A 26,775-nucleotide genomic window follows, 5' to 3' on the forward strand; every position below is an offset into this window, starting at 1 on the left:
GTCGAATTAATTTAAATAACGGATGGAAAGAATTAAAACAAATCGGCAAAAGAAGACCGATAGAGTAAGTACTAGGCTTACAAAGAATAAGTCCTGAGGTCGATTTGCTCGACTAAAGGCGTTGCTCCAGCATGGCCACAGTCAAATGACTGAAACAAGTAAAAGAGTCAAAAACTCTGACATTTGAAGCGAGAAATCAAATCTTGTTACGGTCTAAGGGAAATAACTCGTGTCAAACGGCCGTTTTTGATTTTATTGTTTAATTATTGTGATTAAACTTTAATTATTGTGGTTGTTCTGGTGGGGATAGGACTTGACATTTCGCATCAGCTGAAGAAAACCAGATACCGTAAATCCTCGAGTATAATCCGCATTCCCCCCCCCCCAAATTTAAAGGTCAAAATCCCAAGTGCGTTCTATATACGAGATGAAAAACGAAAATTATTTTCTGAGCAATGTCCGAGTCTCTATTTGCTGTCATAACTTTCATGAAAATGGATGTCTTTACTCGAAATTTTACAGAAATATCTTTCAGACAGCATACATTACGATTATAAAGAAATATGTGGGGGAAATGTTTTCCGAAGTGGGGGAAGACTCTCGGATATTTCACACAATCCATTTTTGCCCCTCATAACTTTCAGGATCTAATTTAACGCTCGGTCACCAAAACGAAAGAAATAAAACAGTCTAATAGGCTTACAAAAACTTGTAGAAAATGGATATGGAAACAAAAATTTGCGCAAACGAACGGGGTGGGGGTGAGAGGACTTTCGGAAAATTCACACGATCTGATTTTTTCCCTCATAACTTTCAGGAAAACATTTTTTCCACAATAATAGAAATATTAAAATTACTAAGTCTCTCTAAAAGAGATTACGGCAGCGTTACTGGAAATTAATTGTTATCGCCATATTAATATGGCAATCTTATAGACATAAGACTAAAGCTGTCGTTGATTAGCTCCATGAGGCCATCGCCTTAAGCTAGCTATTTGATACACAAATACCCTGAAACGCGTCTGTAGCTGTCTGACTGGCAGTGTGAAGCGGCTGACCTCCCTTGTTCGAAGGTTATAATGGATACAGTTTGTGTATCAAATAGCTAGCTTAAGGCGATGGCCTCATGGAGCTAATCAACGACAGCTTTAGTCTTATGTCTATAAGATTGCCATATTAATATGGCGATAACAATTAATTTTTTCCACAAATTTCTTTATAATCGTAATCTATGCGGTTTGAAAGGTGTTTCTGTAAAATTTCATTGAAAGATATACATTTTCCTAAAAGTTATTAAGTCGTTTACATCGATCACAATGTTCAGCTGGTACTTATTTTATCGATCTCTAAAGGATGAAAGGCAAAGTTGTGCCAAAAACTTAAATCGATACAAGGCGCTTGGTTTTTTTCAAAACCAAGAACAAAAAATGTCTCGAAATGTCGCCCTCGGTCCTACATGCCAAGTGGGGCCTATATTATCTCTCTATATATAAATGGCAAAATGTCTGCGTGTGTGTCCTTTATACAAATCCACAATTTTTCAGTTAGAGAGCTCGCACTTTCTATGGTCATTCAAAACCGTCCAAAGGTGGTCATGCACATCTTTACATTTCCCCAGTCACCCTGCAAAATCATTAAAAAATCAATAGAAGTGACTTTTTTGTGAATTTTCTATCCAAAACCCGATCAAAATGCCCGAAACTTGATACGCCAATTGAATGCCAGCTAGCTGTATGTGATAGGTCGGAGATTTGGACAATACTCTCGTGGAAGCGCCATCCAACCAAAATGCAAATATATGGGAACTACCACCTGTGTCATCTCTTGTGAAAGGTAGGAGAGTCCAGTTTGCTGGACATTGTTGTAGAGCTGAAAACGAGGCAATTTCTACTCTTCTCCTCTGGAAGCCATCTGCTCGCGATACCAGATGGCGCACACTCTCCTACCCTGATGTAATCTCCAGGGATACAGGCATCCAACAGCAGGACCTCCGTAATGCTATGATGGACCGTGAAGTCTGGCGTAGCATGGTAAATTCTATTGTCTCGACCACGGTCGAACAATGATGATGATGATGATGTATGCATGCACTAGCACTATGACCAGGCGTTGCCGGGTCATAGTGCTAGTATGCTTTAACGGACTAAAAGTTTTATTTTCCTGAATATGCACAGGCGTAGTAAACACTTTTATTGCCTTCACAGTGTTTACCGTTTTCTAAAATCAAGCTAGAAAACTGGACAAAACAGGGAACACAATTAAAAATATTAAAAAGAAAAAATAAGAAAAAAAGAGACAACAGTGGCTGTGTGGTAAGTAGCTTGCTAACCAACCACATGGTTCCGGGTTCAGTCCCACTGCGTGGAATCTTGGGCAAGTGTCTTCTACTATAGCCTTGGGCCGACCAAAGCCTTGTGAGTGGATTTGGTAGACGGAAACTGAAAGAAGCCCGTCGTATATATGTATATAGATATTTATGTGTGTATGTGTGTGTGTTTGTGTGTCTGTGTTTGTCTCCCTAGCATTGCTTGACAACCGATGCTGGTGTGTTTACGTCCCTGTTACTTAGCGGATCGGCAAAAGAGACCGATAGAATAAGTACTGGGCTTACAAAGAATAAGTTCCGGGGTCGATTTGCTCGACTAAAGGCGGTACTCCAGCATGGCCGCAGTCAAATGACTGAAACAAGTAAAAGAGAGTAACAAAAAAAAAAAAACATTCAGCACCTTGGGTTGAAAAGTTGGCGGCGCCGGGAAACCTCACCGATGGCTATATCTAATTCTTTATCGACCGCAAGGGGCTAAACACAGAGGGGACAAACAAGGACAGACAAACGGATTAAGTCGATTATATCGACCCCAGTGCGTAACTGGTACTTATTTAATCGACCCAGAAAGGATGAAAGGCAAAGTCGACCTCGGCGGAATTTGAACTCACAGCGTTGCGACAGGTGAAATACCCATTTCTTTACTACCCACAAGGGGCTAAACATAGAGGGGACAAACAAGGACAGACAAACCGATCAAGTCGATTAGATTGACCCCAGTGCGTAACTGGTAGTTAATTTATCGACCCCGAAAAGATGAAAGGCAAAGTCGACCTCGGCGGAATTTGAACCCAGAACGTAACGGCAGTCGAAATACCGCTAAGCATTTCGCCCGGCGTGCTAACGTTTCTGCCAGCTCGACGCCTTCAGCTGGCTATTGAGACACGCCAGTACGCTTGCAGCGTTGCACGGGTGATGGCGAGGCTGATGCGCTGGAACAGCCAAGCGCCCTCATGAGCCCCAGCAGTTACCTCTGCAAGGCGAGTTGCCTGTGAAGACAAGCGGCTTGCTTCCCAACCACATGTTTGCAGGTTCAGTCCCACTGCATGGCACCTTGGCCAAATATCTTCTACTATAGCCTTGGGCTGACCAAAGCGTTGTGAGTGGATTTGGTAGACAGAAACTGAAAGAAGCCCGTCATATGTGTGTGTGTTTTTGTGTATGTGTTTGTCCACCCCACCATCGCCTGACAACTGATCTTGGTGTGTTTACATCCCCGTCAACTAGCGGTTTGGCAAAAGAGATCGATAGAATAAGTACTAAGCTTTCAAAGAATAAGTCCCGGGGACAATTTTTTCGACCAAAACCCTTTAAGGCAAAACCCTGTCAGTGGATTTGGTAGATGGAAACTGAAAGAAGCCCTTCGTTTGTGTGTGTATATATGCGTGTTTGTGTGTGTGTGTTTTCTGGTTCAATTCCACTTCATAGGTGTGTGTGCTTGTGTTTTTGTGTTTGTTTTCCATCACCGTTTGACAATCGGTGTTGGTGTGTTTACGTCCCCATAACATTAGCAGTTCGGCAAAAGATACCAACAGAATAAGTACCGTTTGAAAAAAAAATAAAAAGAAAAAAGGTATTAGGGTCAATTCATTCGACTAAAAATTCTTTAAGAAGGTGCTCCAGTATGGCCGCAGACTAATACCTAAAACCAGTAAAAAGATGTAAGAAGGTGCTCCAGTACGCCCGCAGGATTCGTCTCTTGTGCCATTAAAATGCGGTAAGCGAAAAAGTTTTCTTCGCATATGCGCGTTTCCTGGTTCGATCCTACGCCATGGCACCTTGTGAGGCTAACCTAATCCTTTTCAGTGAAATTTGTGTGTATCTGTGTGTGTGTGTGTGTGTGTGTGTGTGTGTGCGTGCGTGTATGTGTGAGAGAGTGTGTGCTTCACGTCAAAAGGCGACTTAGCTTTCCGATAAGTAGATACCGATATAATGGATACCGGACACGGGTTGACGTGATTGAATTAAAACACGTGAAAGCGGTGCCCCAGTATGGCCGTGGTACTATAACTGAAACGACCAAAAGAATAAAAATATATATATATAATAAAAAAAAAACAAGAATATTTATTCTGTTTGGTTCTCCCCTTCTACACGTAATTATTACTAACTTCTACTGCTGCTGCTGCTGCTTATACTACTACTACTACTACTACTACTACTAATAATAATAATGATAATAATAATAATACGACGATGATGACTACTACCACCACCATCACACCCACATCAACAACCACCACCACTACTACTGCTATCATCCACCCTACTACTATTATTATTACCACCACCACCACCACAACCACCAACACAACTACCACCATTACCACTGCTGCTGCTACTACTAATACTACTACCACTGCTATTACCACTACCACCATAACCCCCACACCCACATCAACCACCACCACTACCACCACTACATTATCATCCCCACCACCAACTGCATCTTTGTTCTTGCTCTTTCATCGTTTGCATCGTCGCCGCCGCCACCACCGTCATCTCTTATACTTTGCCAACTTCTCTTTCTCCTTCTTCTTCTTCATCCACCCCCACCCCCATACCTTCTCCCCACCACCACCACCACCACCACCACCTCCTGCTGCAACTTTAGCACTCAGACAAATTGTTATAACTCCCAGTTACCAGCATCGGTAGCATCACTTCTCTAAGCCAATGTAGAAAGATGTGCACACACAGCGCACGTGTCGGTGACGTCACAGATGCAGTTCTGCCTGACAGCGACATCAGCTAACGAGTGTCTGCAATCGACAGCGCCCAATGATCTATTTAAAAATTATATATATATATATATATATTATATATATATATATATCTGTATCTATAAAAGGCATGATGTGTGTGTGTGTGTACGTGATTATAATTTATGCACATCCACAAATTAGCACGCATGTCGCTCCAATTTTAGGAGGACGTTCGTCAACATCCTACCTGGGTTTTGTCAACTTATGTTTTTCCCGAGGCACCCGCGGATAGCGGTGAAAATCTATTTTCGGCCATAGCTTTTATCTATTTTGAAGTTTGCTAACATGAGTTAAGTCCCTTCTAGCCATAGCCAAGCGAAAGTGTGTGTGTGAGGGAGAGAGAGAGAAGTTGTGTGTTGATGTATGTGTGTGTGAGGGAGAGAGAGCGTTTCGCAACGTCTAACAAAAATAGTAAAGAAAAAGTATGTGTAAGGAAGTGTGGGAGATGGTTTGAGAGCGTCTAACAAAAAAAAAAAAGGTAAAGACAAAGTGAGAGAGAGAGAGAGAGGGGGTGAGAGTAAGTCACAGCGTTCATAAAAAATAAAATGTAAAATGTTTTGTTTTTTCTTAAATACGAGATATAGTCTTCAAATTTAGGATGTGTTTGAAAGACACTATATTTTATAATCAGAGTATATATACTTTCTCACACAACAATTACAATATATTTATTTTAAATCGTTCATCTTTCTCCCCGCCTCTCTCCCTCACACATTACTTTGGGTGCGAAAGAGTTTTGTTTTTATTTTACGCCGAGTAAAAAAGCGTTTTGTTGACAATCCATTTATTTAACAACAAAGAGGGAGGTAACAGTTTGTCAGTGAATTACACAATATAAATGGGTACAATTTCCGAGGCTTCCACCACACCCCACTCCGTTTCACGGACCACAAAGAGGGTTTTGTAGCATATTAGGAGGCCAGAGTAGTTGATTCCACGAAAAAAAACGATTTTTTTTTCTTAGTGAAAATCGTGCGAGTGTTGATCTACAAATTTACCAAAATTTTTTTTCCATTTATTTCTGTTTATGAACATGTATGCTTGCACAAAACATGCATTAGGTGTACGTACGTACGTGTGTGTATGTGTGTTGCCCATTTATATTTATATATGTATATATATATATAAAGCCGAAGTTGTCTGTGTATGGCAGGTTTGGTAGCCTTCAACTAACACTATCTCCTCCGAGACCCTGCAGCGCAACTTGACCAAAATTGAGAGTATGATAGAAGAAGGCTTGCTCTTCCTTCCGTAGAAGAAAAAATTCAAATCGGACCATGTTAACACCAAAAATTATTTACATCAAAAAGGTGCTTTTTTCTATGAAAATCCCTATTTTTACGATTTTTTGACTGCTGTGTCACCATTTTTCGGTGTATTTCAACCAGAAAAATGTTAACTTAAAGAGAATAACAAACTACATAATGCAACATTTTTACTTTTCAAAAATTCCAATTCTAAAGGGTCGAAACAAACCCGAGCGATACTGCTAGTATATGATAAATATCTGTAGCTATAAAAGGCATGATGTGTGTGTGTGTGTGTACGTGATTGTAACTTATACAAGTCCACAAATTAGCACACATGTCATTCCAATTTTAGGAGGACATTCATCAACACCCCACCTGGGTTTTGTCAACTTATTTTTTTTCCCGAGGCATCCGCGCATAGGAGTAAAAATCTATTTTCAGCCATAGCTTTTACCAAATTTGAAGGTTACTAACAAGGTTGCTGTGCTTCGTTGGACATGATGAAGGTGACGTCAACCACATAAGCAGAAACAGACTTACCGCATCCGATTTCATTAGGGTTGCCTCCCAACTTCTCCTACTTCCGCAGCAATGGCTCAAGAGCCAACACGTACAGAAGCAGAGACAAGAGACACCCTTGATGAACTGAGCACTTGTTTGAAAACGCCTCAGACAGGTAACCGTTTATCTGGACTGTGGAGTTGATGTCTGCTGTACATAGCAGAGATCCACCCATGAAAGCCTGGGCCAAGACCAGCCACTTCGAGGACCGCCGCCAGGTACCGATGGTCTACCTTATCAAGCGCTTTACTTTGGTCTAAATGGACCATGGCCCCACCTTTGCCAGATAATTTCCTGAGCCTAAGGTGATTATCCTGGATCGACCTACCTGGGATGGCGCATGTCTGTGCCTTCCCTACAAGTTTCTCCACGACAGCCATCAACCTTTACGCTAACACCTTGGCCAAAATCTTTAACTCTACATTAAGTAGAGTTATGGGCCTGTAATTGATAATACTATCCCCTTTGCTCGGCTCAGCGTCACCACTCCCCGGCTCACAGAACTGGGAATTCTCCCATTCTGTTGCCAGTTTGTATACATGCAGGTCAGTATATCCCCAAACAAGTCCGGCGTACAACGATAAAACTCATAGGGCAGACCATCCAGCCAACACCTCATTTACCTCCATGGGAGTGATTGGTCCTTCACAGCACTCTGCCGAGAGTCGTGGCTCACCCGCTAGGAAGTCCTTTAAGGCCTCCCCACGCTCAAGCGAACCGCTCTCCCCGAACAGCTTTTGAGGGCGTGTCACCATCTATTATTAATGATGGTGCCACATAATGCCCTCTGTACTAACTCCTTAATCCGTGTCCGAAAGGCTTCACACGTCAAAATGGACTTGTTCATTTTCCAGTACCCAGGTCCCTGTCTATGACATTTATCTAAATATACCTCACACGTCACACGTTTGTGATCCGTGTAAGGCGCAATACAAAACTGTGGACGACTAAAATTATTTTTATATCACTTTCCCTAACGAATAACCTATCTATGTATGATCTGCGTGAGCTGTCGTTGTTACTCCCCGTCCACTGTGGAACGCTCGGCTCATCCAGTCTGTAACGGTCAACTAGATTAAAGCTGGCTAGTAGACTCTTGAGGCTAGGATTCCCCTTCCTATCAGTTGAGCCAACATATCTACTCGCGCATCGAGGATAGTGTTAAAGTCCCCCTACAAGAACTACCGTTTTTGACGTCACTAGAAAGTGCTCCAGGTCTCGAAAAAAACCTGATTGACCACGCTCGTTAGGAGCATAGACAGCTACCAACTTAAAGGACTGTTTACTCACGTGGGTCACATCCAGGACGACCAGCCTACCTTCTAGCTCCTGTAAGTCCAAGCTCTTCCTGATAAGGACTGTCACGCCCGCTCCTCTTCAAAGAAATTGCCATGCTATTGAAATATAAAGCATGAACTGAACTAACAACTATCTGTTCATCTCCCTTTATCATGTTCATATGCATGTATACACACATACCACTACAACCTTTCATCATCTGACACGAGATCCTCTCCTCTAATGCCCCCTCCCCTCTCAGAGAATTTTTGTCTTGCAGGTACACAAAACTCTACTTGTGAAGACCTGTTGAGGCAAGTGAAAATCGAAATCGATCAACATCAATGGAAATTGCAGCTGTGATACCAGTGCCGGTGGTACGTAAGAGAAACATCCGAACGTGGCCGTTGCCAGCGCCGCCCCAACTGGCCTCCTGCTGGTGGCACGTAAAAAGCACCATCCGATCGTGGCCGTTGCCAGCATTGCCTGGACCCCGTGCTGGTGGCACGTAAAAAGCACCATCCGATTGTGACTGTTTGCCAGCCTCGTCTGGCACCTGTGCCGGTGGCACGTAAAATGCACCCACTACACTCTTGGAGTGGTTGGCGTTAGGAAGGGCATCCAGCCGTGGAAACATTGCCAGATCAGACTGGGCCTGGTGCAGCCTTCTGGCTTCCCAGGCCCCAGTTGAACTGTCCAACCCATGCTAGCATGGAAAGCGGACGTTAAACGATGATGATGATGATGATGAAGTTGCCTGGTGACCCTGCCAGTGCCGATGCCACATAAAATGCATCCTGTCCACACTGTGAAGTGGTTGGCATTTGGAAGGGCATCCAACAGTAATAACCTTGCCAAAACTGACCTCACCTGTGCTGGTGCCATGGAAAAAGCACTGTCCACTTTGCAGGGTGGTTGGTGTTAGGAAGGGCATCCAGCCATAAAAATTCTGCCAAATCAGACACAGACGTCTGGTGCAGACATCTGCCAAACCATACAACCCATGCCAGCATGGAAAGCGGATATTAAACGATGATGATGATGAAGTTGCCTGGTGACCCTGCCAGTGCCGATGCCACATAAAATGCATCCTGTCCACACTGTGAAGTGGTTGGCATTTGGAAGGGCATCCAACAGTAATAACCTTGCCAAAACTGACCTCACCTGTGCTGGTGCCATGGAAAAAGCACTGTCCACTTTGCAGGGTGGTTGGTGTTAGGAAGGGCATCCAGCCATAAAAATTCTGCCAAATCAGACACAGACGTCGTGTGCAGACATCTGCCAAACCATACAACCCATGCCAGCATGGAAAGCGGATGTTAAACGATGATGATATACACACACATGTATGTATATATTACTTCTTAGTTTTTAAGCATCATCCCCTTTTCACTATGGAAATGGTTAACAGCTCTGGCAAGTCATTGCGATATATGAAGGTATATATAGGCGCAGGAGTGGCTGTGTGGTAAGTAGCTTGCTAACCAACCACATGGTTCCGGGTTCAGTCCCACTGCGTAGCACCTTGGGCAAGTGTCTTCTACTATAGCCTCGGGCCGACCAAAGCCTTGTGAGTGGATTTGGTAGACGGAAACTGAAAGAAGCCTGTCGTATATATGTATGTGTGTCTGTGTTTGTCCCTCTAGCATTGCTTGACAGCTGATGCTGGTGTGTTTACGTCCCCGTCACTTAGCAGTTCGGCAAAAGAGACTGATAGAATAAGAACTGGGCTTACAAAGAACAAGTCCTGGGGGTCGATTTCCTCGACTAAAGGCGGTACTTCAGCATGGCCACAGTCAAATGACTGAAACAAGTAAAAGAGTAAAAGAGAGATATGATTTTATGTTGCTAATTACAAGATTCCTATACCAAAGTTACATAAAATGATTTCAACATTTTCGACATTTTGCCCTTTTGTTGGGCAATTCCTTCTTCTTGTGTGCAAAAAATGGTGTCTGGGTGAAGTAAGAACGAAGACAAAATGCTTGAAATATTTCATCAAAACAACCCCGTGCCGGTGGCACGTAAAAGGCACCATCCGATCGTGGCCGCTTGCCAGCCCCGTCTGGAACCTGTGCCGGTGGCACGTAAAAAGCACCCACTGCACTCACGGAGTGGTTGGCGTTAGGAAGGGCATCCAGCCGTAGAAACATTGCCAGATCAGACTGGGCCTGGTGCAGCCTTCTGGCTTCCCAGACCCCAGTTGAACCGTCCAACCCATGCTAGCATGGAAAGCGGACACTAAATGATGATGATGATGATGATGAACCATTTGTAATATAACATCTTGTTGGAAAGTTTCATTTCAAATATGATAAATAATATTTCTAGGTTGATTTTAAAGTCTAAAATGTACATCAAGGTATTCGTTAATAAATCTATAATTTTTCTTTAACATCTAATTTTGTTGAATTTGAAAATATTAAAAATCGATTCCTTGCATGCTCTTTGATCAGAGAGCAATTGAGTGACTTTTGTTTTGGCTTTTGTGGACATAGGCGTAGGAGTGGCTGTGTGGTAAGTAGCTTGCTTACCAATCACACGGTTCCGGGTTCAGTCCCACTGCGTGGCACCTTGGGCAAGTGTCTTCTACTATAGCCTAGGGCTGGCCAAAGCCTTGTGAGTGGATTTGGTAGACGGAAACTGAAAGAAGCCTGTCGTATATATGTATATATGTGTGTGTTTGTCCCCACCACATCGCTTGATAACCGATGCTGGTATGTTTACGTCCCCGTAACTTAGCGGTTTGGCAAAAGAGGCCAATAGAATAAGTACTAGGCTTACAAAGAATAAGTCCTGGGGGTCGATTTCCTCAACTAAAGGCGGTACTCCAGCATGGCCACAGTCAAATGACTGAAACAAGTAAAAGAGTAAAAGAGAGATATGCTTTTATGTTGCTAATTACAAGATGCCTATACCAAAGTTACATAAAATGATTTTAACATTTTGCCCTTTTGTTGGGTAATTCCTTCTTTTTGTGTGCAAAAAATGGTGTCTGGGTGAAGTAATTTGCTCGCCTAAAGGCGGTGCTCCAGCATGGCTGTTGTCAAATGACTGAAACAAGTAAAAGAGTATATGTACACACACACACACGTGGCTGCTGAAAATCTCTTGGATTCAGGTATAAGAAAATACAAGAGGATCAGTTAATTATGATTTTATTCAACATATTCTCCTCTCAGATTCACACACTTATTGCAGACCTGTAAAAGAACTTGGAAGATTGGGCCACCAACCAGGCCTTTTGTGATACACTTAAAGCCAGGAATTTTCCAGCAATCCCAGGAGTGGCTGTGTGGTAAGTGGCTTGTTTACCAACCACATGTTTCCGGGTTCAGTCCCACTGCGAGGCACCTTGGGTAAGTGTCTTCTACTATAGCCTCAGGCCGACCAAAGCCTTGTGAGTGGATTTGGTAGAGGGAAACTGAAAAGAAGCCCGTCATATATATGTATATATATATATATATATATATATATGTGTGTGTTTGTGTGTCTGTGTTTGTCCCCTTAGCATTGCTTGACAACCGATGCTGGTGTGTTTACGTCCCCGTTACTTAGCGGTTCGGCAATAGAGACCGATAGAATAAGTACTGGGCTTACAAAAGAATAAGTTCCGGGGTCGAGTTGCTCAATTAAAGGTGGTGCTCCAGCATGGCTGCAGTCAAATTACTGAAACAACTAAGTAAAGAAAGATAAAGTAAAGATCTGCCCAATATAGCGGTTTGGAAAAAAAAACCCCAACAGAAGCTTTGATCAGCCTGGGGCTAACACAGAAGGCATTTGCCCAAGGTGCCATGCAGTGGGACTGAACCCCGAGATATGTGGTTGGGAAGCAAGCGTCATACCACACAGCCATGGCTGTACTAACTTAACTGGACAGACAAGGCTTAAAAAAAAAAAGTGCTGGGGTTGGTTTATTTGACTAAAATTCAAAAATACATAAAAAATAAATAAACAAAACTTCAGAAAATTTTTTTTGTTATATTTCCAAATTTTCAGAATTAGGTATCCTTTTTTTCTAAAAAGCTGTAATTATAATAAATCCTTCAATGAAACCCCAGATACTAGGATTCAGAATATACATATTTATAGTGAGTGAATGGTAGAATTGTGGCATTTTGTTACAACTCTTTGTGTTCTAAGTTCAAATCCTGCCCAGGTCACTTTGTCTTAGATCAGTTGTCGGCAACCTTTTATTATTTTATTTTCCAGAAGTGGGCCACATGAGACACGGTTTATCAGGTGGGCTGCAAGAACAGGGTCATTTTACTTTGGTGTGCTGTTCAGAAAGTCTTGAAGATTGCAGTTTGCCTATGACTATTAGATTTGTGAGTATTAGATTTACAAAAACCTTAACAAAAAGTATTAGATTTACAAAAACCTGTAGAAACATTGCCAGATAAGATTGGAGCCTGGTGCAGCCTTCTGGCTTCCCAGATCCCCGGTCGAACCATCCAACCCATGCTAGCATGGAGAACGGACGTTAAACGATGATGATGATTAACTATGGAAGGAAATCAAAGACATATTAGAATTCTTTAACCTTTTGGCCATTTTAATGTATTTGTGTAAGTTTGTTCTAAATATCCATGCGAGTTCTCCAACTTTTAATTAACCCGCAGAATTACCCATTCTGAGTAATATAAAACTTTCCTTTTGTAAGCTCCAAGTGGAAACAAAACTTGAGAATGTGTGTTATGTATGATGCATAAACACCAGAGAAAGATGCCCTGTGCATTGCATGAGATGCACAGGAAAGGCAAGCATTTAACACACCGAGTGTTATGCTTTTAAAAACCTTAACTACTGAAGGAAATCAGCCATTTGGCCATATAATGTATTTGTATAAGTTTGTCCTAAATGTCCATGCTTGTTTCCAGACTTTGAGGTAGCCCTTGTTTCATTCGTTCTGAGTCATATAAACCCTTTCCTTTCAGAAGTCCCAAGTTACTCTGACGGTTGAAAAATTTGGTATGTTTATTTATCATCGAATATGATGCGTGAAGGTGCATGGCTCAGTGGTTAGAGCATCGAGCTTACCATCGTGAGGTTGTGAGTTCGAATCCTGGACCGGGTTGCATGTTGTGTTCTTGAGCAAGACACTTTATTTCACATTGCTCCAGTTCACTCAGCTGTAGAAATGAGTTGCAATGTCACAGGTGCCAAGCTGTATCGGCCCCTTTGCCTTTCCCTTGAATAACATCGGTGGTGTGGAGAGGGGAGCCTGGTATGCATGGGTGACTGCTGGTCTTCCATAAAACAACCTTGCCTGGACTTGTGCCTGGGAGGGTAACTTTCGAGGTGCAATCCCATGGTCAGTCATGACCGAAGGGGGTCTTAATATATGATGCGTGGACACCAGGGAAAAGAAGGGTTGAAATTAACAGAAGCCAACAAATGTATGTGTGAGTGTGGAATATACTCATATATGATGCGTGAAGGTGCATGGCACAGTGGTTAGAGTGTGGGATAGAATATACTCAATTAGAATCACACCCCTCAGTAGATTACTAGTTCTTTATTTCATCAACACTGCTAAAGTCAACCTCAACAGGTTTCAAACTCAAAAGTTAAAGAAATCCTAATTTAATACCACAAGGCATTTTGTCTTCTGCTCCAAACAATTCTACCAACATTCTTCATAAATATAAATTAAATGATAATTAACAGTTTATAATTATTCCTCATTGTTTTTCCCCAGTAGAATCTGAAGATGAAATGGAAATCCACATGTCAGATATTTTGCCACTTGGTACCAGCTTTGGTTCCTTATAAAAGAAACCTGCTACTGTCCTAAATAGATTTCGGTGGTGGAAACCGGTTTACTGTGGAACTGTGTGGAATGGTGCTGGTGTTTTATGCCACTTGCCATTTCTGGAAGAAGTCATTCCCTTTGTTGTCAACGACGATGAAAGCGGGAAAATTTTCTACTTCAACTTTCCAGATAGCTTCCATGCCTGATAGGAGTAGATGTGGTGAGGAAGAGAGAAATACAGATAGTTTTAGAGTCGCAAAAACAGATATTTAAAGGTGAGTGAGTGAGTGAGTGAGTGAGTGAGGAGTGAGGGAGGAGTGAGTGAATGAGGAGTGAGGGAGGAGTGAGTGAATGAGGAGTGAGTGAGGAGTGAGTGAGTGAGTGAGTGAGTGAGTGAGTGGGGAGTGAGTGAGTGAGTGAGTGAGTGAGTGAGGAGTGAGGGAGGAGTGAGGCAGGAGTGAGTGAGTGAGGAGTGAGTGAGTGAGGAGTGAGTGAGTGAGTGAGTGAGGAGTGAGGGAGGAGTGAGTGAGTGTGAGTGAGAGTGAGAGAGTGAGAGAGAGAGAGAGAGTGAGAGAGAGAGAGAGAGAGAGAGAGAGAGAGAGAGAGAGAGAGAGAGAGAGAGAGAGAGAGAGAGAGAGAGAGAGAGAGAGTGAGAGAGAGAGAGAGAGTGAGAGAGAGAGAGAGAGAGAGAGAGAGAGAGAGAGAGAGAGAGAGAGAGAGAGTGAGAGAGAGAGAGAGAGAGAGTGAGAGAGAGAGAGAGAGTGAGAGAGAGAGAGAGAGAGAAAAAGAAACTGTGATTGTGTGTGTATGCTTGAATGTAGGGGATACAGTATGTCTTTTAGGTGTCTGCGAGAGAGAGAGAGAGAAAAAGAGAAAAGAGAGATATTTAGTTATTTACAGCAGGTATGAGTGACAATATGTGTGAGAGAAGAGAAAGATTCGGTTATTAAGAGGGAGAGAGAAAGACCGTGAGAAAAAGTTAGTGTCTAAGCGATAAATACTCTGTAGTGGATACGTATGATAGCATATGACTGTATGCACGTGTGTGTGAGAGAGAGAGAGTTACAGGGATGCAAACACACCAAGACCAGTTGTCAAGCAGTGGTGGTAGGGGACAAACACAGACACAACACACACACACACATATATATATATATATATACGCAATGGGCTTCTTTCAGTTTCTGTTTACCTAAACCACTTATAAGGCTTTGGTCAGCCTGAGGCTATAGTAGAAAGCACTTGCCCAAGGTACCATGCTGTGGGACTGAACACCTAGAACCATGTGGTTGGGGGAAAAAAAAAAGCTTCTTTCTACACTTCTACACAGCCATACTTGTGCCTAATATATATAAAAAGCACCCGCTACACTCATGGAGTGGTTGGTGTAAGGAAGGGCATCCAGCCGTAGAAACATTGCCATATCAAACTGGGCCTGGTGCAGCCTTCTGGCTTCCCAGACCCCAGTTGAACTGTCCAACCCATGCTAGCATGGAAAGCGAACACTAAACGATGATGATATATATATATATATATATATATAAAGGGAAAGTTTACGAAAATAAACAAAAGACGAAGGCAGGTGGAGTACAAACAAACAAATGTATTAGTATAGCGCTCAGGAATAGAAAAAGTCTTTTACGTTTCGAGCCTACGCTCTTTGACAGAAAGATACACAGAAAAAAACAAGGAGAAAAAAATTGCATGTAGGAGCTAACGATCTATCATGGCGTCCGTTGCCTGAGCAGCCAACTGGCTCCGTGCCGGTGGCACGTAACAGACGCCATTCCAGTGTGATCGTTACCAACGTCGCCTTACTGGCACCTGTGCTGGTGGCATGTGTAATAAGATTCAAGCGAGGTCATTGCCAGTACCGCCTGACTGGCTCTGTGCCGGTGGCACATAAAAAGCACCCACTACACTCTCAGAGTGGTTGGCATTAGGAAGGGCATCCAGCTGTAGAAACTCTGCCAGATCAAGATTGGAGCCTGGTGTGGCTGTCTGGTTTGCCAGCCCTCAGTCAAACTCGTCCAACCCATGCTAGCATGGAAAGCGGACGTTAAACGATGATGATGATGATATATATATCATCATCATCATCATCGTTTAACGTCCGTTTTCCATGCTAGCATGGGTTGGACGGTTCGACCGGGGTCTTGGAATCCAAGAGGCTGCACCAGGCTCCAGGATGATCTGGCAGAGTTTCTACAGCTGGATGCCCTTCCTAATGCCAACCACTCCATGAGTGTAGTGGGCGCTTTTTACGTGCCTCTGGCACCTGTGCCAGAGGAGGGCTGGCAACAGCCACGATTGGTTGTTGCTTTTTATGTGCCACCGGCACAGAAACCAGTCAAGGAGGCACTGGCATCGGCCATGTACAGATGGTGCTTTTTACGTACCACCGGCACATGTGCCAGGGTAGGCTGGCAACGCCCACGAACGGTTGGTGCTTTTTACGTGCCACCGGCACGGAAGCCAGTCAAGGATATAATGGGCTTCTTTCATTTTCTACCAACCAAATTCACTCAGGAAGCTTTGATCAGCCTGGGGCTAACGTAGAAGGTATTTGCCCAAGGTGCCATGCAGTGGGACTGAACCAGGACCTATGTGGTTGGGAAGCAAACGTAAAACCACACAGCCATGCCTGTACTAACTTAATTGGAGAGACAAGCAGACAGTCATACAGGTTAGCAGAGTGATAATCAACTGGGGATGAAAGGATGGGGGAGGGGATGCAAATGTGAGACAGACTGATAGACACACAGACAAAAAATACAGGTGGAACAAGGTGGAAGAAGAAAGAGAGGAATGATGTAGGAAAGTGGTGGGAACAGACCAGCTGGACTTACCTAATTCTGGGTATTCTAAAACTTCAACCTTCTTGATACAGTTCTCAGCCAAGATGGCAGCTGGTCCTCCAATGGAACCAAGGTAGAAGCCACCATGTTGTTTACAGGATCTGGTTACCTGACAGGTGAGAAGAAAAAGGAAGAAGTTAAAATGACAGTGGGGAGCGATGTGAAAGAGTGATAGAGAGCGAGAGTATTGTTATAAATAAAGAGGGAGGGGTTGATGTGGGCGTGGTAATGAGATAGCTTGAAACAGCTACCTGACAAAGAGATGACAGTGATGGAGAGGAATGATATAAGAGATAGAGAGAGGGAGCATCATTACATATGAAGAGAGGGAAGTTAATGTGGGAGGAGCAGTGACATGGTCATCTGACAGGAGGAGGAGAGAGAGATAGAGAGAATATCATTACATATGAAGAGAGGGGAGTTAATGTGGGTGGAGCAGTGACATGGTCATCTGACTGGAGGAGGATAGAGAGAGATAGAGAGAATATCATTACATATGAAGAGAGGGAAGTTAATGTGGGTGGAGCAGTGACATGGTCATCTGACAGGAGGAGGAGAGAGAGATTGAGAGAGTATCATCACATATGAAGAGAGGGAAGTTAAGGTGGGTGGAGCAGTGACATGGTCATCTGACAGGAGGAGGAGTGAGAGATAGAGAGAATATCATTACATATGAAGAGAGGGGAGTTAATGTGGGTGGAGCAGTGACATGGTCATCTGACAGGAGGAGGAGAGAGAGAGATAGAGAGAATATCATTACATATGAAGAGAGGGAAGTTAATGTGGGTGGAGCAGTGACATGGTCATCTGACAGGAGGAGGAGAAAGAGATAGAGAGAGTATCATTACATATGAAGAGAGGGAAGTTAATGTGGGTGGAGCAGTGACATGGTCATCTGAGAGGAGGAGGAGAGAGAGATAGAGAGAGTATCATTACATATGAAGAGAGGGAAGTTAATGTGGGTGGAGCAGTGACATGGTCATCTGACAGGAGGAGGAGAGAGAGATAGAGAGAATATCATTACATATGAAGAGAGGGAAGTTAATGTGGGTGGAGCAGTGACATGGTCATCTGACAGGAGGAGGAGAGAGAGATTGAGAGAATATCATTACATATGAAGAGAGGGAGTTAATGTGGGTGGAGCAGTGACATGGTTATCTGACAGGAGGAGGAGAGAGAGATTGAGAGAATATCATTACATATGAAGAGAGGGAAGTTAATGTGGGTGGAGCAGTGACATGGTCATCTGACAGGAGGAGGAGAGAGAGATAGAGAGAGTATCATTACATATGAAGAGAGAGAAGTTAATGTAGGTGGAGCAGTGACATGGTCATCTGACAGGAGGAGGAGAGAGAGATAGAGAGAGTATCATTACATATGAAGAGAGGGAAGTTAATGTGGGTGGAGCAGTGACATGGTCATCTGACAGGAGGAGGAGAGAGAGATAGAGAGAGTATCATTACATATGAAGAGAGGGGAGTTAATGTGGGTGGCGCAGTGACATGGTCATCTGACAGGAGGAGGAGAGAGAGATAGAGAGAGTATCATTACATATGAAGAGAGGGAAGTTAATGTGGGTGGAGCAGTGACATGGTCATCTGACAGGAGGAGGAGAGAGAGATTGAGAGAGTATCATTACATATGAAGAGAGGGAAGTTAATGTGGGTGGAGCAGTGACATGGTCATCTGACAGGAGGAGGAGAGAGAGATTGAGAGAGTATCATTACATATGAAGAGAGTGAAGTTAATGTGGGTGGAGCAGTGACATGGTCATCTGACAGGAGGAGAAGAGGGAGATAGAGAGAGTATCATTACATATGAAGAGAGGGAAGTTAATGTGGGTGGAGCAGTGACATGGTCATCTGACAGGAGGAGAAGAGAGAGATAGAGAGAGTATCATTACATATGAAGAGAGGGGAGTTAATGTGGGTGGAGCAGTGACATGGTCATCTGACAGGAGGAGGAGAGATAGATTGAGAGAGTATCATTATATATAAAGAGAGAGAGGGATGGAGGTTGATCAGGGGCGGGGCAATAAGATGTTCACCCGAGAGGAGGGAAGGAGGAAGAGAGTGATAGGGACGAATGATATAAAAGAGTGATTGAGTGAGAGAGAGAGAGAGAGAGAGGGAATCACTGCATATAAGAATATAATACATATACAAAAGTATATATATTCACCAAATTATACACACACATGCATACAGACAAATACACATGCACACATACACACATGGACTGACCTGTCTGCTTCTGTTTCCTTTAGCTAGCATCACCATACTTCCGCCATGTGACTGTAACAAATCGACATAGGAATCCATACGTCCAGCAGTTGTAGGGCCGAAAGATCCACTGGCGTAACCCTGATGAGATAATGTACAATACATGCGTACAGAATTTACAACAAATACAAAACAAACAAGTTCATCATCATCATCGTCATCATCATCATTGCTGCCACCACTACAAGCACCAGCACTGTCAACATCTATTTTTCCTCTAAGGTGGCGAGCTGGCAGAATCGTTAGCACACCGGGTGAAATGCTCAGCGGTATTTCGTCTGCCGCTACGTTCTGAGTTCAAATTCCGCCGAGGTCGAGCGAAATGCGTAGCCGTATTTCGTCTGCCGCTACGTTCTGAGTTCAAATTCCGCCGAGGTCGACTTTGCCTTTCATCCTTTCGGGGTCGATTAAATAAATACTTATTTCTTTACTACCCACAAGGGGTTAAACACAGAGGGGACAAACAAGGACATATTAAGTTGATTACATCGACCCCAGTGCGTAACTGGTACTTAATTTATCGACCCCGAAAGGATGAAAGGCAAAGTCGACCTCGGCGGAATTTGAACTCAGAACGTAGTGGCAGACGAAATACCTATTTCTCTACTACCCACAAGGGGCTAAACACAGAGAGGACAAACGGATTAAGTTGATTACATCGACCCCAGTGCGTAACTGGTACTTAATTTATTGACCCCGTAAGGATGAAAGGCAAAGTCGACCTCGGCGGAATTTGAACTCAGAACGTAACGGCAGACAAAATACCGCTAAGCATTTCGCCCGGCATGCTAACGTTTCTGCCAGCTTGCCGCCTTCGATTAAATAAATACCAGTTACGCACTGGGGTCGATATAATCAACTTAATCCGTTTGTCTGTCCTTGTTTGTCCCGTCTGTGTTTAGCCCCTTGTGGGTAGTAAAGAAATAGAAATAGGTATTTCTTGTGTCTCTATGTTCTGAGTTCAAATTCTGCCAAAGTTGACTTTGCCTGTCATCCTTTTGGGGTTGATAACTTAAGTACCAGATACATACTAGGGTCGATCTAATCAACTGGCCCCCTCCCCCAAAATTTTGTGCCTTGTGCCTAGTATAGAAAAGAACATCCCTTTTCCCATGTTTACTTGGGATGGATTTTATTGAGGTATACAATTTCCTATGAAGAGGATGTTCTTCCTATAATCAAATTTTACCTGTTTCTAAGCAAGGTAATATTTTCTTGTAGCCAAGCATGTTTTTGCAGAATACTGGAAATGAATGACACTATAATAAACATTTATATCTATCACATAATGTCAAGACAAGGAAGCATATACATACACATACTTATATGCACACATATATGTATATGTACTTATATATAAGTACATATACATTTCAACCGTGTTTTACTGACGTGAATTTGCTACTCAGGTATCGATTAACCGAATTATCCATACTAGGATAATTCATTCACCTACTTAAATATATATCTTTGGTCTACTCTTCCCCTACCCTTCCATTTCTTTGTCTTCCTTTGCACTCACAGGTCAATCTTTGACACCCATCCCTTCTACCCTCTCTAATTCCTTCTTTCTCTCTATTCTCCCCCCTTGTTGCTTTCGTCCCTCTTCTCTCTCTCTTCCTTCTTTTCTCTCTTCTCTGTCACGTGACTGCTGGCCAAAATCTGCCTTTCGGCCGCTGACCAGCGCCGTGATAACATCGTTCGCCGCTAAGGCAATTTTTCCAAAATACGCCACCTGTTTGCACTGTTATTAGTCGTAAGACACTTGCTGTTTTTACCGTTATTGCTTTTGTATTCCACGTTTTTGTATTTCATTATTGTTTTTTGTTTTTTATATTCGTGTGGCACCGTCCTTTTTGCTGTCTTTGTGTTCGTATGCATTCGATCCTTCTTCCAGGAAATCTACGCTCCTAGCTTAGTTTTTCTAATGCTCGTTGCTTAGTTTCTCCTGGAGGGCTGGCCGGGTCTAGTAATCTCAAGATTAATCAGCCGAAATTACTACGATGATCCGGTTCTTGACTGAAGACTGAGGGCTTCGAATGTCCTGTCTGTGTTTGTTGTATCGTCTTCTAAGTTCTTATGCGTTCTTGTCTCAGTTTGTAATTTTCTACATATCATAATATATATATATATATATATATATATGTGCATATTTTTATATTTTTTCTCTCCTTGTTTTTTCTGTGTCCCTTTCTGTAGAAGAACATAGGCTCGAAACGTCTTCGTCTTTTGTTTTTTTCGTAAACTCTCCCTATATATATATATATATGCATACATACATATATATATATATATATGCATACATACATATATATATATATATATATTATATATGCATATATATTATATGCATATATATATATATTATATATATATGCATATATATATATATATATATGCATATATATTATATATATATATATATATATATGCATATGCATATATATATATATATATATAGCATATATATATATATATATATATATATGCATAATATATATATATGCATACACATATATATATATATATATATGCATATGCATATATATATATATATATATGCATATGCATATATATATTATATATATATATGCATATATATATTATATATATATATATAATATATATATATATAATATATATATGCATATATATATATATATATATATATATATATTATATATATATATGCATATATATATAATATGCATATATATATATATATATTATATATATATATATATATATATATTATATATATATATATGCATATTATATATATATATAATATGCATATATATATATATGCATACACATATATATATATATGCAAACTTAAAAAAGCATATTGCTGAAAGTCTTGGTTATATGTTATTGCCTCCGTGAGGCCCAACACTAGAAAGGTGCTTTTTATGTGCCACTGACATGGGTAGCCAGTTGCATGACTACAATTTCACTCGGGTCGATGGGACTTCTATTCAAGCATGGCATAATGCCAGAAAGGAAAAAAAAAGGGTAAGGAAAAAAAAAGGGGTTAAAAAAGGTGTGTTTTTTTTACCTCAGGGGTTTTGGCAGGTCCTGCATAATAGACAGGATGGTCTCTCATATACTGGGGGAGGCCTTCTCCACTGTCAATTCTCTCCTTTAACTTGGCATGAGCAATATCTCTGGCAACAATCAGCGTTCCGCTGAGAGACAGTCGAGTCTTAATAGGGAAAGAATCCAGGATTGAAAGCATATCCTTCATTGGTTGGTTCATGTCAATCTAATTAAGAAAAATTAAAACTGTTAGAACTAATTGGTGGTTTTTTTTTTAATAAAATGTGAAAAACAGAATTAAACTAAATTGATAATATATAGGCGCAGGAGTGGCTGTGTGGTAAGTAGCTTGCTTACGAACCACATGGTTCCGGGTTCAATCCCACTGCGTGGCACCTTGGGCAAGTGTCTTCTACTATAGCCTCGGGCTGACGAAAGCTTGTGAGTGGATTTGGTAGACGGAAACTGAAAGAATCCCATCGTATATATATAAGGTGAGCTGGCAGAAACGTTAGCACGCCGGGCGAAATGCTTAGCAGTATTTCGTCTGCCGCAACGTTCTGGGTTCAAATTCCGCCGAGGTCGACTTTGCCTTTCATCCTTTCAGGGTCGATAAATTAAGTACCAGTTACGCACTGGTACTTTATTTATTGACCCCGAAAGGATGAAAGGCAAAGTCGACCTCGGCGGAATTTGAACCCAGAACGTTGCGGCAGACGAAATACCGCTAAGCATTCTGCCCGGCGTGCTAACGTTTCTGCCAGCTCGCCACCTTCATCCATAGTATTCAACAACAAAGTGAAGTAACAAAAACAAAAACATACACACATCGTCGTCAAACATCTGTTTTTCCATGCTGTCATGAGTTGGACAGTTTGACCAAAGCTGGTAAGCTGGAGAGCTACACTAGATTCCAGTCTGATTTTACTTGGTTTCTATGGTTGGATGCCCTTCCTAAACACCAACCACTTTACAGTGTGTGCTTGGTGCATTTAACAAGGTACCAGCACACCCTCTTCACCGGGAGAAGTGGCCTTAACACTTCTGCTATGGAGGACGGGTCTTCTTGAGTAAAGCCAGGGGCTACCTTGGCCCTTTGTCTTCTTGTCTGAAAGTTTCATACATACAAAGACAAACACACATATAACACACCTGTACTACATTGCCACCCAAATCTAAATCAGTGATCTCAGGTAGGTATTTGACGGGTCTTCTTGAGTAAAGCCAGGGGCTATCTTGGTCCTTTGTCATCTTGTCTGAAAGTTTCATACATACAAAGACAAACACACCTATAACTCACCTGTACTACATCTCCACCCAAATCTAAATCAGTGATCTCAGGTAGGTATTTGTGTGGGTTCGTTTCCAGTTGTTCCAGAAAGATTCCATCTTCATTGATCCGTGCATTAACCTTGGAAAAGTCGAAATAGATAAATAAATAAATAAATAAATAAACACACAAATTTTAGTAAATTCTTTCTGTTAATTATTCAGTTAATTAATCAATTAATCAACAAGTAGCAGACATCAAAGAGCCCTAGAACAAAGAGACAATATTTTCAAAGACGGTTAAAAAAAGCTTAATATCTTTCATCATTCAATTGTTTCAGTCATTAGATTGTGGCCATGCTGGGGCACTGCCTTGAAGAACTTTTAGTTGAATGAATGGACTCCAGTACTTGTTTTTTAAGTTTGGTACTTTGGTACTTGTTCTAGTGTTCTCTTTTGCTGCATCGGTTGTCAAGCAGTGGGGAGTGACAAACATAGATACACACACACACACACACAATATATATATATATATGTAGATTAATCAGCCGAAATTGCGAAGATGATCCGGTTCTTGACTGATGACTGAGGGCTTCGAAAGTCCCGTTCGTGTTTTTTGTGTCGTCTTCTAAATGTTTCACGTTCTTGTCCCAGTTTGTATATTTTTTTTAACTTTTACATATATATATATATATATATATATTACCAGGTGGTGCTATTAAGTTAGACATGGCCTGGGCCAATAATGGCCGAAACCTATCAAAGTATCAAAGTATATATCTATATATATATATATATATATATATATACATATCATTATCGGCGTTAGGAAGGGCATCCAGCTGTAGAAACTCTGCCAAATCAAGACTGGAGTCTGGTGCAGCCATCTGGTTCACCAGCCCTCAGTCAAAATCGTCCAACCCATGCTAGCATGGAAAGTGGACGTTAAACGACGATGATGATGATGATTATGATGATATATGATGGGCTTTCAGTTTCTGTGAATGAAATCCACTCACAAGGCTTTGGTTGGCGCAAGGCTGTTGTAGAAGTCACTTGCCCAAGGTGCTGCACAGTGGGACCGAACCTGGAACCATGTGGTTGGGAAGCAAGCTTCTTACCACACTGCTACACCTATTGATATTTTTTTTAAATACTTTATTTTAGGATGGGATATTGGGTTTTAGTTTCCTTTTATGCAAATAGGCAAATTTAGCTCAAACACCCTGAACATCCAAAAACACACGTGTGTGTAAAATATTGGATAAAAAATTTCTTGGGTGCAAAGATGTAAATGCAAAAACAGGAAAATAATAATCTTCTTACTTGTCTGTCAGCAGAACAAGAAACACCGATGCCTACGGGGCAGGAAGCTCCATGACGGGGTAACCGAATAACCCTCACGTCATGACAGAAGTACTTGCCGCCAAACTGTGCCCCAATACCCATCTGTTGCGTTAACTTGTGCAGTTCTTTCTCTAGTTCAACATCACGAAATGCACGGCCAAATTCATTACCTGCAGAAGAAAAAGATGAGATAATAATAATAATAATAATAATAATAATAATAATAATAATATTAATAATAATGACAATAATAATAATGATAATAATAATAATAATGATAATAATAATAATAATGATAATAATAATAATGATAATAATAACAATCATAATAATAATAATAATAATAATAATAATGATAATAATAATAATGATAATAATAATAATGATAATAACAATCATAATAATAATAATAATAATAATAATGATAATAATAATGATAATAATAATATAATAATAATGATAATAATAATAATAATAATAATAATTATCGTAGCACCAAAATGTTTTTGGAAACTAAAAGGAAAACTAAATCAGTATACCAAATCGCTTGTCCTATGGTTAATCTGGAAGCGCGTCCCCCAGGGAAGAGTCAGCCTGGGATCGAAAAGTCATCAACTGGCACAAACTCTTCTCCGAATACGGACATGGATGGTCACTTGAACGGGAAATCCCCTAACTCGAGCCCTCCAAGTTCACCACCACAACCACCACAGAAAGAAAAATGTAAGCGGAACAAATGGACCCGAGAAGAGTATAAAGAAGTAATATACGCTTATTACTATGCATTAGGTAGGCCATCTCAAGAGAGACACACCGCAAACTCTTACAGTATATGGAGAACACAGAATCAAGACAGTAGGCCCTATTTGGACGAGAACAAATTAGCAAATGTGAGGAGGGATATCCTTAGAAATAACAGACTCACAGACAGTGAAATAAGCGCGATCAAGCACGCAACGGAAAATGACATAAATATAAGACACAAAGGAAATGAAGAATCAGATGAACAGTATAGCCCGCCACGAGGCTTAATTGAAAGACTGCCATCTGACCAAAGTACGCAAAGGCCTGAAGATACAAGAAATTCTATTGTACCTGTTAAAGATAGCCAGGAAAACGAAAAAACAACAGTAACTGAAGATCTCGCATTTGCTGAAGAACACAGAGAGTCTATGGCAGAAATGAGGCAGAAAATCCTGAATACGCTTGAAGTTGTAAGACATACAAGTATGAATGATAGAGAACCACTTCATAAACTCTCAAATACAAACCAAAATAAAAAACAAATCCAAATTGGCAACTATGTAACAAATGAAATAATACGAGAATTAAAACCTGATTTTACTGAGTTAAATGAAATTATTTACGCTTCTGCTAGGGCAATTGAAACCAGCTGTATGCCCCCGAAAAAACAAAGAAAACAAAACCTGGGAAGAAATCAAACCTGGAGAAGTAAAATTGAAAAAGAGATCGAATTTATGAGAGGGGAAATATCAATATTAAATGAACTAATATGTGGAAATGATGTAAGATCCAGAACAGGAAGAAAGATGAAGAGAAAATTTGGATCCTCACCAAGAGAAGAACTGATATCAATAAAAGAAACGCTGAAACAAAAAGTCCAAGCAAAAGCCCAAAGAAGACGAAGATTTGAGAAGAGAAACAAGTTTTACAAGCAAAATAAGTTCAAAACTTTTGGAAAAGGATTTGGAGTGACAAGAAGACGTACAACATAAATGCAGACTGGATTATACAAACTGAAGGATCCTACCAAAATTTACAACAACAAGCATGGGAAGACATCACAATAGCAGACCTAAGAAAGGCACTCACGAAGGCCCATAATTGGAAATCCACCGGTAAAGATAGGGTGCCGAATTTCTGGCTCGCATCGCTCCCATGCGCACACGGTAAGCTAGTTCAGCTGCTCAATGGAATTATGAGAGACCCAAAGAAAACACCAGAATGGTTAGCAAGTGGCATTACTTACCTACTCCCAAAGAATAACGAAACCACCTTCCAAAAAACTATCGGCCTATAACCTGT

At 41.4% G+C, this 26,775-nt stretch overlaps 1 protein-coding gene across 2 annotated transcripts in view; it reads right to left on the reverse strand.

The window, feature by feature from the left end:
* Positions 1 to 13,678: 13,678 nt before the first annotated feature.
* The window catches only part of LOC115224882 (fumarate hydratase class I, aerobic), a 30,028-nt gene continuing 16,931 nt past the window's right edge, over positions 13,679 to 26,775 (reverse strand). The window contains exons 8-14 of one of the 2 annotated variants that reach the window (XM_036513624.1): positions 24,709 to 24,899; positions 23,414 to 23,524; positions 22,133 to 22,339; positions 19,036 to 19,155; positions 16,784 to 16,901; positions 14,021 to 14,136; positions 13,679 to 13,990 (exon numbers count right to left, since the gene is read on the reverse strand). In XM_036513624.1, coding sequence (XP_036369517.1) covers positions 14,036 to 14,136; positions 16,784 to 16,901; positions 19,036 to 19,155; positions 22,133 to 22,339; positions 23,414 to 23,524; positions 24,709 to 24,899 — 848 coding nt within the window. In that variant the 3' untranslated portion in view covers positions 13,679 to 13,990; positions 14,021 to 14,035. Of the gene's footprint in view, positions 14,137 to 16,783; positions 16,902 to 19,035; positions 19,156 to 22,132; positions 22,340 to 23,413; positions 23,525 to 24,708; positions 24,900 to 26,775 lie in introns of both variants that reach the window. The other variant, XM_029795838.2, reaches the window with a different exon arrangement.

Source organism: Octopus sinensis, linkage group LG26 (assembly GCF_006345805.1).
Source record: "Octopus sinensis linkage group LG26, ASM634580v1, whole genome shotgun sequence".
NCBI lineage: Eukaryota > Metazoa > Mollusca > Cephalopoda > Octopoda > Octopodidae > Octopus > Octopus sinensis.